This window comes from Cebus imitator, unplaced genomic scaffold (assembly GCF_001604975.1).
Source record: "Cebus imitator isolate Cc_AM_T3 unplaced genomic scaffold, Cebus_imitator-1.0 Scaffold462, whole genome shotgun sequence".
Lineage (NCBI taxonomy): Eukaryota > Metazoa > Chordata > Mammalia > Primates > Cebidae > Cebus > Cebus imitator.
In genome coordinates, this window is record NW_016107777.1 from 1,209,493 (window position 1) to 1,226,387 (window position 16,895).

Sequence of the window (16,895 nt, forward strand, 5' to 3'; positions counted from 1 at the left end):
TCCCTAGTAGCTGGGATTACAGGCATGTGCCACCACACCTGGCCATTTTGTATTTTTAGTAGAGACATGGTTTCTATATGTTGGTCAGGCTGGTCCCCAGCAATCCTACAAAGAAATTCTATAAACTGGTTAAACACACACACACACACACACACACACACACACATACACACACACACAGACTCCCTCAGGATTAAAGTCTATTATGTAGGATAACAGAGTTATATGTTTCAGTATCAATTTAATTCTGACACTCTTGGAGAATAAGGAGAAAAGAGAAATATGATAAGTTACAACATTCTCAGCTCCCAATAAAAAAAAAAAAAAAGCTCTAGTTGTATTTTTAAAAATGCAGGGCTGGGCACGATAGCTGATGCCTGTAATCCCAGCACTTTGGGAGGCTAAGGCATATGGATCATCTGAGATTGGGAGTTGGGGACTAGCCTGATCAACATACAGAAACCATGTCTCTACTGAAAGTACAAAATGGCCAGGTGTGGTGGCACATGCCTGTAATCCCAGCTACTAGGGAGACTGAGGCAGGGGAATCCTTGGGAGGCAGAAGGTGCGGTGAACCAGGATCACACCACTGCCCTCCAGCCTGGGCAACAAGAGCGAAACTCCATTCCCCCCGCCAAAAAAAAAAAAAAAAAAAAAAAAAAAAAAAAAAAAAAAAAAAAAAAAAAAAAAAAAAAAAAATGCAGGTGAGGATTATAAACCACAGGCCCAGAAAAATAAGCTGGTTCTTTTGGCTAGCATTCTATAAATCACCCAGATTACTAAATTCAGTATTATCTTTGAGGGATTCTTTTTCCTTGTCCATCATATCCAACTAGATTTCAAGCCTTGTGAATTTCATCTCAGTAACATTACTCCAATTCAGTTTCTTCTGTTATTTCTTCATCTACTATCCTTGTTGCGACTTGGTTGCCTTATTTCTAAAATAACCACCCACCCCAACCTCAAACAAACGAACAAAAACTTGTCTCAATAACATAATAAATTTCTCTAAGATTTACTAGAAACTGTTAACTCTTTTCAGGTACAACTTAGAAAAACAGTTTTGTAAATGTTAACTCTTTGCTCAAGAATATAAACATTTTCATATATCTGACTCAAATAAATTAATTCCAGAGCTCTTATGTCTGGCAATGACCTATTTGCTCTGTGTCCTAGAACAAAGGGATGGTTGGCTTAAAGCCACTTCAGGCCTTGAGGACTCCACTTTTCTTTTCTATCTCCTCCTCTTTCACCTAGCTTGACATCTTACTTTTTTTTTTTTTTATTACACTTTAAGATCTGGGGTACATGTGCAGATCTTGCAGGATTGTTATATGTATACACATGCCATGGTGGTTTGCTGCCTCCACCCCTCATCATCTACATTAGGTATTTCTCCTAATGTTATCCCTCCCCAATCCCCCAACCCCCTGCTATCCCTCCCCTAGCCCCCCAACCCCAAAAAGACCCCGGTGTGTCATGTTCCCCTCCCTGTGTCCACATGTTTTCATTGTTCAATACCCACTTATGAGTGAGAACATGTGGTGTTTGTTTTTCTGTTCTTGTGTCAGTCTGCTGAGAATGATGGTTTCCAGATCCATCCATGTGCCTGCAAAGGACATGAACTCATCCTTTTTTATGGCTGCACAGTATTCCATGGTGTATATGTGCCATATTTTCTTTATCCAGTATATCGTTGATGGGCATTTGGGTTGGTTCCAAGTCTTTGCTATTGTAAACAGTGCCACAATGAACATACATGCGCATGTGTCTTTATAATAGAATGATTTATAATTCTTTGGGTATATACCCAGAGATGGGATTGCTGGGTCAAATGGTATTTCTATTTCTACATCTTTGAGAAATCACTGCTCTGTCCTCCCCAATGGTTGAACCTTTTTAAACTCTCACAGGTTATTTTCCTTCTCTATGCAGGCTTCACTGAAACTCAACAATTCAAACTATCAAGGTGCAGGATGAGTATGTGTTTAGATGCATGTTGGGGTTAAAATATTCAAAATGATATTATTTAAAATAAATTATATTTTAAGAGGTTTGACATATAAAACCATAAAAGCCATAATCATATGAAAAGTGTTTTGAACTTTGGAATACCCAAATTTGAAACAAATACAAAATGTCAATTAAAATGATCTTTTGAATCTAACCAGTGAAATGAATGACCAAATGGAGCACTTTAGATAAGCCCAATATCTAAAGTTTACTTTGCTTATGTACCACTGCTGTGTAGACAATGTAAGATTTGTCTAGGGCAGAAAAATCCTATTGCAAAATAAATGTTTTCTACAATATTTTTCAATGTTCTTTTTCAATGAACTTTTGTTTTGCAAGTCCCTTCTAATTGTTAGGATTGCATTTTATACATATATATAAAATCTATGAAAAATGGTCTATTAATAGATCATGCTCACATGTATGAATCTCTTATTTTCCTGACCATAAAAATATGAGAGGCCTCCAAAACTCAGCTTTCAATATTCTTTGAATGACTTTTATCTACCTTCCAAATAATACTTCTTATTTGCAGTTAAACAATCAGTGAACACAAAAAGATGGAATAAAAGGAGGGAATCCATTAAAGGGATCTGAAAGCACTGGACTTTGTAATACAGAATTGATGAGTTGGAAAAGCAGAAAACTGTATAGTTGAGTTACTAATTGAAGGGAGTATGCTTACCTATTTACTTAAAGTCAGAATCTAGAGGTTAAAACATGGAATGTACCTCTTCTTATTTATTTAAAATGCTTGAACATATGTATTTGGATGAATTTATGTATATTTGTTAACAAGTACATTAGGGAAATAGGAGAAAACTTTATACATACTTTAATGAAGAAAATCTATATTTATTAGTGTTAATGCATTTCAAGTAGATTTAAAAATTCTGCTTTTAACATAGGAAAACATACTATCGTGCCAATTTGATCTCAAAGGTAGGAAGTCAGAAATATTTAAGAAATATTTCATTTTTGGTAGTTTATTCCTCGCTTTTTCTAGAACAGGGATGATGTTAAATAAAATTTCTTGCACTGCACAATCTTCTTAAGGCATGCTCCTAATGTAAATAACAGCTGAAAGATGAGAAATGATACTAAACTCGGTCTTACATTTCCCTGTCTTTTGGCCTTTAACACTGTGTAAAATGATGTTCAAAATGGACTGTACTGCTTTTCTATAGCAGCTAGCAAAATCCTGCACTTGCTTTGCCCTGACAATTCATCACAGCAGGATTAAATTCTTCTTGCCTCTCCTTCTATGCACAATTGAACACAAATGATCTTTATTTCTTGAGGATATGACTTCTAAAAGTTTTCTTCTTGATATATTAATATATTCACTGTACAGAATATTTGAGTAATGTGAAAAATAATTATTGTTTATTCACAAGAGACCCTCCTCTCAGATGTGTTACCTTCCATCTTTAATGCACATGGAGTTCCTTTTGCAGCTTGTGGGAGATTATGATAAATTAGTGCTATATCAAAAATGCCTTTTCATTCACAACGAAATCTAAAAGCAGAAAATCTCATTGAAGTAAAATCTCATTGAAAGGCTATGATACACTAATGATATACATTTACTATGACCACTTCTCAAATGTTGTTCTTAATAGTCTTCGGTGAAAAAACTGGCATGTGGATTTTGAACCTTGTAGGATATGTTTTCCACTTGAAGTGATTTTCAAAGGTCAATGTGTCTTCAATTTCACTGTGAAAATGTATTCCTTCAGGGGTGGGAATAAGGAAAGCACTAACAGCAAAGCATTTCAGTTAAAAAAAAGTAACAATTAGCGTTTGGATTATCTCGGGGCAAATTAGTATATTCAAGGTGGTAGTGAAAGTCCTTATTTGGGTGGTGTTGAAGATAGTGTATTGAGGGAGATGAGGGCTGAGGATTACAGAAGGAACCACACTGGGTAGTTGAACCTAGACTGGGGCGAGTCAGCAAGGATGAGGCTTTAAGACCAGGGCTCTGGACAACATATACGGTGCAGCATATACTGCTCAGGTGATGGGTGCTCCAGGATCTCACAAATCACCACTAATGAAATTACTCATGTGAACAAATACCACCTATGTCCCAAAAACTTACGGAAAAAAAAAAAAAAGAAGAAGAGGGCTTCTGGAAGGCAGTGTGGCATCTCTCTTCTACCACCTGGCATCATTCTTCACATGGCCTAATGATTGAGCAGTAGTTTATCTTTAATTTTCAAATCAACTAATTTATTTTTGAATAATAAAATTAGTCTCTCTTAAAGGCAATGCTATAACATTTAGTTTTATTTTGATTTTTCATCTTAAATATTACTTAATGAGTTAAGACCGATATAAGTGGCATAACTGGGGTTCAGAAGTTATATCTGAAATAAAATATTTATATTTTATTTCAGTATATCACGCTTAAGTAAATACATAAGTTTATATGAAAGAAATTTCATACTCAGTACATTTTTCCTATTTGCATATCCATTCTTCATATTTTTCAGGGAAAACGGGCAAAAATTACTTATTCACATTAATAAGGGTACCCAGTAATAATTATTAGATTAGAAAGGTTGAATAGTAATAAATTATATGATAATTGTTGATGACAGTGCTCTAAAGCTCTAAAATAGTTTTTGACTTAAACAAGCATCAATTCACCATACTTCCTTCTTTATCTAGATGTGCTGGGGACTGGAGCTAGCCACCATGGAGACTTTTTAAAAAGGCATAAACAATATTTCAAATAGAATAAATAATGTAAACTATAATAAATGATCTTAAGAAAAGTCGAGTTACATATTATAGTACATAGCTGGTTAAATGAATTTTATTTTTATTAGATATTAAACGAATAAGTATCATTTAAAGACTTCATCTGATCGAAAGTTAAGTTTAGCTTATACGATTATTCCATAGAAAATTATGAAACACAAACAGTATACATGGGGTAGACATTTTCATTTAAAATGGTTAGTAGTAATTGGGCAGCTACAGATCTGATCAAACCACTAAATTACTTACTATTTAATTAATAATCAGTTTGCTGCTCTAAAAGAAAAAAATAGATCTAAAACACACGTTTTAGACAATTATTTACAGAATGCATTGGTTTAGGTTTCCTATATATGGCGAGCACATAGGAAAGAAGTAACTCGTCATTATGATCAAAATAAATGGAAATCTACAGAAAATCATTTCTTGCTGTAATAGTTGAGGCTAAAGGAAAAATATTTCAATGAAAATATAATTAATATTAGGCATATGTATAAAACAAACTTCATTGTGTATTTAACGACATTTATTGCAAAACATTTTAATAGAGAAAAATAAATAAATAAATAAATAAATAAAATATTTTTATCACTTACCTCTCTTAGCATTTCTGCTTGTACTGGTGGGCTTATCTGAAGGACAAGGACAATGTCCTTCACATTTGACTGAGATCTGTTTTCCTAAGACACATGCCTGATACTCTAGTTTGCACTGTATAAAAAGAGAAAAAAAGTAATTCAAATGCTTAGTTATATCAGTAGAAACTCAAGAAATATTTGGAAAGAAAGTAATTTTTATGCATATAATTTGGAGATTTTTCCACCAGGTAATAAGTATTAAATACTAAGGTGCAATTTTACACACTTTATGTACAGTATTACTGATTCATAAAGGAGGCAGAAATGCAGTTGCCTTGGGCATCATTTTGGTGAACAGTCTCTGAGAAATATAATAGTTTTTAAAGTCATTCTTATTTTGCCAGATCTATTATACGACATGAGTACGAAATTTTAGAATCAAATGGAGAGAGACATAACAGAGAGTTTGACAGTACATCTCTTGAGCTTCTCAAACAGAATCTCGGTTTTTGATTACCCAAGTATGCATGTCTTCTCTTCCTTATGGGACTCTTAAGTTTTGGCTATAGACTCTGTGCATCAGTCTTTAGCCAGTGACTTGCACAGCGTCAAATGCCCCATTTTATATCGCCCTAGGCAAAGCATTGTAAAATATATATTTGTAAATTGATGTGTTCATTAAATACTTCTATATTTACTCGTGGTTTTCCACAAACATAGCACAATAGTTCAAACACACGTTCATACACATAGAAAACAGACATATATATTTACATATAAAATAAGCCAAATATTTATGTAGCATTTCTATAATATATTCCTTTGTATGCATACACATTTCACATAAATTTTTGGTATGATGATGTACTTAGTGTCTCTCAAATCCTCGTGTGTAAATGTTTTTTAGGCTGAACTTCCCATGGGTCTTACATTTGAATAAATGTGCATTTGTAATAAGATATTGTCACATAAGACTGTTTCGACAAGCCCCAGAGATTACTTCACTTGTTTTACAAAAAACAGTATAGCAGCCTTTCTTCAGTGTTAGTATGACTACATGATTGAAAACACATAAGACGTGACGACAGTGCACTCGTGATTCCATTACACATGTAATGGAAAAAAATAAATAAGAAGTCTAGAAGAGAGGAATGTCTGGATCTGATTCTTCTGAGTATCATCTCCTAAAAGTGACATTTTGGGCTAGTTGCTCAAATGTTCTCAACCTCAATTTTCCCATTAAAAATATCTGAGATCATGACATCTAATTTCCAAAGTTTTAAGTACCAAAAAGCCAGTTTTTCCCCATGCAGTAGGTATCATGAACCAGACTCTCAGTAAATGCTAGCAAAAGGTGAATACTCTTCAATCAAAAATATTATGGCACATGAGATTTTCATTTGTTTGCTAACTTCTTAGTTTAGTTTTAGTTGTGTTTGGCTTGATTTTCTTTGTAAACATTAATTCTGGTGAAATTTTAATCCAGAGTATCTTTCATTTACTTTTAAGATAATATTTTATAACTGCATACTTGACATGATTAAATTAATTTCCAATTATGTGGTCAATTTTCGAGTAAGTGCAATGTGATGCTGAGAAGAATGTATATTCTGTTGATTTAGGGTGGAGAGTTCTGCAGATGTCTATTAGGTCTACTTGGTCCAGAGCTGAATTCAAGCCCTGAATATCCTTGTTAATTTTCTGTCTCATTGATCTGTCTAATATTGACAGTGGGTGTTAAAGTCGTCCACTACCACTGTGTGGGAGTCTAAGTCTCTTTGTATGTCTCTAAGAACTTGCTTTATGAATCTGGGTGCTCCTGTATTGGGTGCATATTTATTCAGGATAGTTAGGTCTTCTTGTTGCATTGATGCCTTTACCATTATGTAATATCCTTCTTTGTCTTTTTTGATCTTTGTTGGTTTAAGTCTGTTTTAACAGATACTAGGATTGCAAGCCCTACTTTTTTTTTTTTTTTTTTTTTTTTTTTTTTTTTTTTTTCTTTTTTTTTTTTTTTTTTTTTTTTTGCTTTCCATTTGCTTGGTAAATATTCCTCCATCCTTTTATATTGAGCTTATGTGTGCTCTATCTTTTAAGAGTCAATAATTATCTGTCTATTCTAAAAGAAATAGATCTTGCTAATTCTGAAGTAATATGACTTCTTTAGTGGCTACTGCCATAATTTACTCAGAGAAAATTATTTTAAAATTAAATAGGGTAGACTTACTGGCTCCAACAGACAAATGCACCAGTGACTAATTTAATTCGGCTTCAGCTGATATCAAGAAGCACTGAATGTACCCAATAGCTAATCAGATTACTCACATCTCTACAATGTTTTTATTTTTTCTTGTCAACTCCTTAATGGACAGACAAAATTCTTAACTAGCTCTGCAATAAATGATTTAAAATTATTAAGGGCTTTGAACATGTTTATGGTAGCATACTGGCCCTTTCAGCGGAACAAATGCTTTCAATGGTATCATTATTTTTCATTATTCAATGCTTCAAAAATTGAAAAAAAATGATTTTGTCATGGTAAAATTACAGTGCATTTTTAAATGTAATTAAAAAATCCAGCATCTAATCAAAAGTAGACATAAATAGTTAAGCAATTATGAATGCTTTAATGAAAGCCAAATTAATTTTATGAAAGTTTGAAACTTCAAATTTAATATTCTGCACTGTAACTTCTGTTTACTTAATATTTCACAACCCTGAACTTGCTCATATAATTCTGATTCATGACATAATTTAAGAAAAGTTCAGGAGCAATTGTCAGTGGTATATGAACAGACAAAGCCAAAAGCCGGTATTAATTATAGCTAATATTGAATATTACCATTTGAATATATGTTTATCTCCCTTCATAGGTGTGTTATACCCCACTCATTTACATTTTAAATGTAGTTTATTTAGAAGTGATTTTTTAAAATATAAAGAACATAAAAATCTGGATAATACTTGAAGGAGCAACAAACATACAACAGTTATTCATTTATTAAAAACAGGAATCATATTATCTGCCCAAAAGTTGATGATTCTTTTTTTTTGAGGCAGAGTCTCATTCTGTCACCTGTGCTATCATGCAATGGTATGATATAGGCTCACTGTAATCTCTGCCTCCCGGGGTTCAAGTGTTTCTCCTGCCTCAGCTTCCAAAGTAGCTGAGATTACAGGTGCCTGCCACCATGTCTGGCTAAGGTTTTGTATTTTTAGTAGAGACAGGGTTTCACTATGTTGGCCAGGCTGGTCTCAAACTCCTGACCTTCTGATCCACCTGCCTCGACCTACCAAAGTGCTGGGATTACAGGTGTGAGCCACTGTGCCCTGCCACCGATTCAATTTTTTATATTGTTAGGCACTAGGAAAATAATTTACTAGAGAAGCACATGATCTTTCTAAAAATGTGGTTAATTCTTCATCAAAAATGTTTCACCTTTGAGCCTTCTTTGACATGATTACAATTTAAAATTTTCAAAGCTATCTTTATGATTTTCATGAAATCATAAAATTATAGCTTTGCAAAAAAAAGCTACATGTGAAATGATTTCAGAAAGATTCTACTCAATACCTCTTTTTATATGCATTTCTATAAGGAATAACAGAATCAGATGTATAGCGAATATACCCTGTGTATATAATCATATGATTACAGCTTCTTGTTATTAGAAAGCTACTTAGTTTTACTTACTTGGGAATTAATTTTGGAAAAAAAATCCATGGGCAATTTTACTCAAAGAATATTAGGACGTTAAAAAATGCTACTTCTAAAATATTTTTTAGCTACATCCACTGACTGCATTTCTAATTAATAATGTTCAATTTACTTAATTACCACAAAGCTGAAATATTTATTAAGGTATATGTGAACTAAAATATCACATAAAGGGCATGCTCATTAGTCTATAATTACCAGAAAATGCAAATAATATAGAGAAAGACATGATTAATGCATTCCTGATTATCTAATATCCAAGTATTGAGATCACTTAAGTTATGAGTTCTTGTGAAAAGCAAGCCTGCAGAATGAGTTTGACACTAGTCACGGAAAGTTATTTGATATTCATTAGTTTAATAAGAGGACTGAAGAAGAAAATATGATCTTATTATTGGAGAAATATGCAGCATATGAAAAAGATCCCAACCATCAGAGTCCACAAACACTGGGACAGGCTGTTGTTACCAGGTTTCCAGATGATGAAATCATCATGGGCCTGCTGTATGGCTTACAGCAGGGTTTTCAGCTGGGGGTAATTTCACTCCCCCTTCCCAGGACATTGGAGATATTTTTATTTGTCACAACTGAAGGCAGATGTGGGAGTGACTGTTTCTGGCATCTACTAGCTAGAAGCCAGGGAGGCTGTTAAACATCTTAGAATGCATAGGACAGCCCACTGCTGGAACAAAGATCTATTTGGCCCCAAATGTCAACAGTGTCTAGTTTGAGAAGCCTGGATTAGGCATTAGTCTACTGTAAGACAATGAAAGAGTTAACTGAATTCTCAAGATTCCTTCCACAGTGCCCTTGGGAATTTTTTCTTGGGCATTCACTAAAGTAATCCATATAAAATAGCAATTTTACTAACCAACTGTCAGTTAGAAATACTTTAATTATCTAGATAAACCAGAAAATATAAATCAGCTAAAACAAGAAAATATACAGTTGACAATGGCCTATTTTCATTGAGGCACCACCATAGTTTAGATGCATTATTGTTTTGATCATAAAAAATAAGATATTTTTACAATAAATGTTGCAAGTGAAGTTTAGAGAGCTTATGTACCTGATGAAAAATATATGGCTGAAGCGGGATTCAAGCACTATTTTATAGTTCTAACGTAGAACAAGTATATAATTGGCAGTAGAAATAGCAGCAATGTTAATTTTCTTGTGGTAGCAATACAAATTTTTATTCAAGTGCAAAAAATCAGAAAATATGGAATATCATAAATCACTTTTTTATTCTGTAGTTTCATCTATCTTGGACTGACTAATGTATTATACTTTTAATGCCCTAGAGATCCAATATCAAAGACATGCTTTGAACTCTCATAAACAGAATTCCTCATATTCAGCTGTATCTAACCTCTTCCCAAAAACAGCTTCCACTAAAGTTCTTCTGATCATTGTTGAATGGTGTTCCCCATTCCAACATAACCACAAGAGGAAATGAAGACTCCATTCAGCCTTAAATCCATTTGTTCATTCAATCAGGACATATCATTTACACAGAACTGTCTCAATTGCAGCATATACATACACACACAGGAAGTTAAAACACAGTAACAGCATTAAAAGCCCTCTGCAACACAGTGGATACTACACCATTGTTCTCTCTGTGCAACATTCTACATTTTGTCATAAGTAACACCCTGCTTACTTGGAGGAGCATTTCCTTTTCTCACTAGAAACAGTATTTTGAAAAACTTTTTATATCACAAAATGTTATATTGATAATCTATCATACCAGCCTCACCACAGGGAAAAAAATCATGTGCCATAGGGCAGTGAGAGTCAATTTCCTGCTTTCTTAATTGAAGCAGAGGGAAGAGAGGCAAGCCCTTTGCAGGACCGCACTAGAGATGTGAGCACAGGTGCTGCTAAGCAAACTGTAAACAAGAAATGGACCAACAGAGTCCTGAGAATCTTAAAGTTCTTAACTTGAGCAGTCTCTAATGTTCACAGACGTGCAAGTTAAATTTTCATTCAGCCTTTTGCTTCCAACTTTAGGCATTCAAGATAGCATCTAGAAATGGGGCAGTGTAAGGGACCAGTTGAAGTAAACGTAACTAAGCAGAGATAAGATGAGGGAAGTAAGGACACTACAACCCAGGTTAGTAAGTTTGTAATCTTTGTCAGGTAGTCATGAACAAGTTAAAATAGTGCTTCAGTTGGTAGCCAGATTAACCAACCAAGGAGAACTGCCAGGAAGAAAAAGGAACAAAACTGTACCTAACCCTTGTCTTACCAAACACATTCTCTCAGTTGGACTATTATAGCCTTGGACCAGTATATCTCTAATTTTCCAAACAGATATTATGAGTACAAATATTTTACTTCTCTCCCAAAACTAAATACATCTCAAAATACTCTGCAAACATTTCTCATTTGACACAAAGCTCACAATAGCCTGTAGTGCAGTATCAGGAAATGCCAAAAGAAAACAACTGGACACATGGATTATCCTAAACTTCAAAATGTGGTAATGAACTTTAAAAATTTAAAGACCAGAGGGCTAGCATGTTTATCTTATAATAATTTCATTCTTATTTGTGTCATTAAACTTTGTCATTCAAATCAAAATTCTAGTTTAAATTATTCCAGATTAATGTTGCTTTCATTTAAAATGGCTTCAAGTAAAATAAAACCTATAAAAATATGTTGTTTAATGATTGGTATGATACATACGATTAATGAAATCATTTTTACTTACTCTTAACTTGAATTTTTTATTATTTACCTTAGTATGTAATAGGAGCTTTGACAAATAACAACTAAAAGAAATTTTCAAAGAGATACAAGTGTTGTTAAACATAATAAAAATGAGATGAGAATAGGTGGTCATGAGGACGGCATTTCAAAGAAATTAATTTCACAGATGTAAATGAGAGTCAGCTTTCTTTTTAAACAAGGGAGTTAAGCAGCAAGAGATGCACTGTGGGAAAAAAAAACATAGAAGGAGCTGAAAGATTCAGGACGGAAGGCTAAATTTAGCTAACAAGAGAAAAGACTTTGAACATCTCACAGTAGCAGATGACTTCAATGGCTTCCCAAACACAAAAACACTGAAGTATGAAAGCTTGTGCAAACATTTCAATGTCTATGAGGCTGACATAACTAGATTGTTATATGAACTGCTTTAAAATACATAAAACATGAAGAAATTTCTTGTTCATTATGCTTAAGAAATAGCAAGGGTTTATGCACTATTTTTATACAGAAGACACATGTTGAATGATCAAAAAGGTCCCCACACTATTTCATGCATGGTAACAACAGTACATTTTGGGATTGCTAACTGAGAAAGATGGGCAAGAGCTGGTGAATTTAGCTTTTACACAGTTATATGAACACAAAAAGCGTGGCGTTTCCTCTGTGTAAAGTCTCCCCTTGAGTAAATCTTAGGGCTTAACCTAAAAAGCCATGACTTTCTGAGGCTTAAAAAGTGCCCCCTGTTGACTCACTTCAGAAAAACTTATACATCTGACACCAGGGCCCAGGAAACACGTTTGGGAAGGGGAAATCCTAGTAATGGTGGCTTAGTGAAGAGGCAGGATCTGTTAATCAGAGCAGTTAAAATAGTATTAAGAGTAACTTTCTATAGGAAAGTGAGTATAAAATGGAAGAATCATGAGAGTAATGTGAAACAGAGTTGAAACAAACTAGTTAACCATTTAAAGGTTAAAAATCCATTAAATATTGTTAAAAAAAATAACTATCATTCTCAGATTTACATGCCCCAAAACACACCTGGAATTATTTCTAAAGGTACCTTGTGTATTTATATTGTTAAGAATCACACAATATGCTCAACCTGCATTTATACTGATCTCTCCAATTTCGACTGTTGAGAGGGACATTATGCACTCTGGGTTATCCATCTCAGGGAAGAACCCTACACGTCTGTCTGCTGCGTCTTAACATGGGAGTCACCAAGGGGAACTTTCACAAGGCAGCCCTGGAGGAAATGATGCTTTACTCACAGAGGGAAGAGACAGAACAAGATCGGCTTCAGTGTGTTTGTGGCCTGCCCCCACCCATGGCTAATGGACCCTCCAGCAGCTGACACAAGGCAACTGACATGCACCCATTTAGTGCACCGATTTTCTTAAATGTGCAAGAGAATCAGTCTGACAATCTTGCTGCCTTTCTCTGCGTTGCAGTAGAAGGACTTATCCTCTCTTACGTGGAATCTGAAATTCTGAAAGCTTTGGACCTGCTGGACCGGCTCAAGCAGAACAAAGGAACACTCATCCTCTTTGAAACAGGAAGAGGTACTCCCACACCAGGTGCTCAGCCAAGCTCCAGCTGTGTGGCCTCCGTATCTCTTGGTAAGGAGGTGTTCCAGGCTTGTGGCCAACTCTGTGTGGATGAGTGGGAGTCAAAAGACTGCACGTGAAACTGCCTTCCCAATTGCCAATCCAACACCTCAGCATTCTTTGCAGTGTGCCTTTCTCCACGTTTGTAAATACTTTCTCCATGAATGAGAAACTTAGATTTAGTGATATGCTCAACCAGTGTTCTTAAATGTGCAATAGAATCAGTCTCATAATCATGCTGCCTTCCTCTGTAGTATAAAAATTCTAGGAACTTTCCTAACTTCATGGTCGATGCTCTTAAATACAGGTAGGTTTACCATTAGGACTATATTAGACAGCTCAATTCTCTCCCCAGGGAGGGCAGGGGAAAAGATTAACTTTTTTTTTTCCTATAGATCCATCAATTACTAAGAGTAATAAAATCTTACTATATACTGCTGAGATAGGACAGTTTGTCTCTGTAAAATAGCTTTATATATCTCGTCACTATTTTGTTATATATCCAAGGTTAGAACTATTGTATCAGATTTTTCAGGTGAATTAATATGTTAATTATTATGTAGCCATTCTCTCCACCATTTTCTTTTTCTTTTTCTTTTTTCTGAGACAGAGTCTCACACTTTGCCCAGGCTGGAGTGCAGTGGCACGATCTCAGCTCACTGAAACCTCCACCTCCCGGGTTCAATAAATTCTCCTGCCTCAGCTTCCTGAGTAGTTAGAATTACAGGCGTGCATAACATGCCCAGCTGATTTTTGTATTTTTAGCAGAGATGGGGTTTCACCATGTTGGCCAGGCTTGTCTCAAACCATGACCTTGTGATCTGCCTGCCTCGGCCTCCCAAAGTGCTGGGATTACAGGCATGAGCCACTGTGACTGGCCCTCTCTGCCATTTTCAATGTCTTTTATGTGAAGATCTAGTTTGTGGAATATTAATACAGCTGGCCTATTATCATGTCATGTTGGGGGACAGGTACCCGATGTATTGCTGCACCTTGCAGGGACAGACTCACCGGCAATCTTTTGCTCTGTATCATCTCTTCCATTTTGTTTGTTTAGGAAACATAGCTGCAAGACAGAGGTAGTGTCTCTTTCTGGATGAGATGGCAGAGGTTTTTTTTTTTCTGTCCAGTAAAACATAGATAAGGTCTCTTCATGGGCAAAGTTTGGACAGGATTGTTTGCAGTCTTTTAGAACATATTGGGATTTCCTTAGCTGCAGCATAAAACCAATGTGTGAAGAACACGAAACTGTGCCACTGTGCATTACCCCCGTGGGACTTGTGAGGAAGGAAGAACTGACACAAGCATAAAAGACGATGCTTCTTGTGCAGTTAGTAAGATATTCCTTTGTCTCAGACCTAGGGTGTCGTGTCTTCTGCCAACCTCCACGACACTGTGGCATCTTGCAAATAGGATACAGTTTCCGGACTCTTCACAGTTCTGGTGGTTTCGGCAGTGATGTTGAGATGCTGACTGAGATTTGGCTTCTGGAAGTGGAAGAACATAGGCCTCTCAGATCAGATGAGAAGACCTAGGTGTGAATTCTATCACCCGAATCATGAACAAGGGTAGTGAAAGGCTCACCATACTCTCTTGGATTAAAAGTTTCAAGCCTAGTCTGTGTGCAGTGGCCTATGCCTAGAATCCCAGCACTTTGGGAAGCCAAGGCAGGAGGATCACTTGAGGCCAGGAGTTTGTGACCAGCTTGGGCAACATGGTGAGATCCCATCTCTACACAAAAAATTTTTTAAAAAGAAAGTACCTGGGAAGGTAATGTGCACTTATAGTCCTAGCTAATCAGAAATCTGAGGCAGGAGGAATACTGAACCCAGGAATTCTGGCCTACAGTGGTCTGTGATTGTATCTCTGCATTCCAGCCTGTGTGACACAGCAAGACCCTCTCCCTAAAAAAGAAAAAAAATATCTTTCAAGTCTGGACAGTAGGTTTTGCTCAAACCGTTCAAATGGTGCTTTGGTTGGTACTGCTCACTAACCTCCAGGCAGGAAGAGGAAGGAGTGTTATCTTGATAATGCGCTCAAGGTTTCTCTCTGTCCAAGTGAGACAGAAGGCCAAGAACACTCATTCACATATACTGAAGAACTCTGCAATGGGGGATGATTCAAACTTTTAAGATGGTGCTGGATGCAGGCACCCAACCCAAGTCACTGTTACATCTAGTTCTGTTGGAGAAGGTGGCACAGATTCAACTGATAGGGTTTGGGCAAGGTTTACACTATGAAAGGCAATAAGGGAGGCCAGCCAACATGGTCTTTCACGTGAGGTTTTGGAGCCAATTCAATGCATGCTATCCTTGCTTCCACATCTGAATTCACAGTAGTTAGTGCTGTGCTATGTCTCTGTACTTCTTTACCTGGTAAACGCTAGAGGAGATTCTTCCTTTCCATGAGTGACCCAAGATCCATGTGCAAAGAAGTTTTCTTGTGGGAGGTGGAAATCTCTTATTGTTTGCCACAAACAGGTGAGTACAACTTCACGGATGGTTAATTTGATGTGTCAGCCTGAATGGGCTAAGGGATACCATACAGATGGTCAAACATTATTTTTGGGCGTGTCTATGTTTCCAGAAGAGACGAACTTTCAAATTGGTGGACCGAGTACAGAAGACCTCTCACCATGTGGCTGGGCATCATCCTATCCACTGAGGGTCTGGACAATATTTAAGAAGCCTAGAAAGTGCAAACTGCTTCTCTGCTTGAGCTGAGACATCTATCTTCTGCCCTCTGACATCAGCACTCATTCCTTTCAGGGATTTGGACTCACATCTGGGACTGACACCACACAGCCCTTGACTCTCAGACCTTGGGCCACGGACTGAACTACCTCATCAGCTTTCCTGACTTTCCTGTTGGAGACAACAGATCTTATCAGCCTCCATTGCCACGTGACTCAATTCCTAGAATACATCTCATTTCTACCTGTATATATCCTGTTGGTTGTAATTCTCTGGATAATTCTAACAAACCTTCAATGTCTAAAGCTTTTCCTACGCAGATGATAGATACCTTGTTGTTTGGCAAGTCCAAAACCTGAATTTCAATGGCTGACTGCAGTATTATTCCACCTCTGCCAGAAGAGATGACTGATAAACTCCAGCAAAGTATGGCACCTGTTCACTATATTTGTTAGGGCTATCTGGGTGAATTTGCAAGGCTCATCTCTCCAACACTGAAGAGAAACTGCTATCTTTTATTCTTATCACCAAAACGTAGGCCCCAAACCTTCTTGCATGCTTTGGGTATTGGAGGGAGTTTGTTCCCCACCTAGACATTCTCCTTGGTCCTTTGCAACTAAACCCACAGGCTGATCTGGAAGTCATCTAGTGGGTTGTGCAGCATCTCCTACCTGTGGGGCTCCACAACCCTCGTGAGTACCTTGAGCTACAAGTATCTACGCTGTCGCTGTTCCAGTGTTACTACCTGACTCTGACAGCATCACTGCACCGTTTAAAAGGAATCCTCGACGATAGACTGGAT

At 36.3% G+C, this 16,895-nt stretch overlaps 1 protein-coding gene across 7 annotated transcripts in view; it reads right to left on the reverse strand.

Moving 5' to 3' along the window:
* Positions 1-16,895, reverse strand: part of SPOCK3 (SPARC (osteonectin), cwcv and kazal like domains proteoglycan 3) — a 547,888-nt gene that overhangs the window by 149,684 nt on the left and 381,309 nt on the right. For all 7 annotated transcript variants that reach the window (XM_037732657.1, XM_017512130.2, XM_017512129.2 and 4 more), the window contains one exon: positions 5,376-5,490. In XM_037732657.1, coding sequence (XP_037588585.1) covers positions 5,376-5,490 — 115 coding nt within the window. The remainder of the gene's footprint in view (positions 1-5,375; positions 5,491-16,895) is intronic.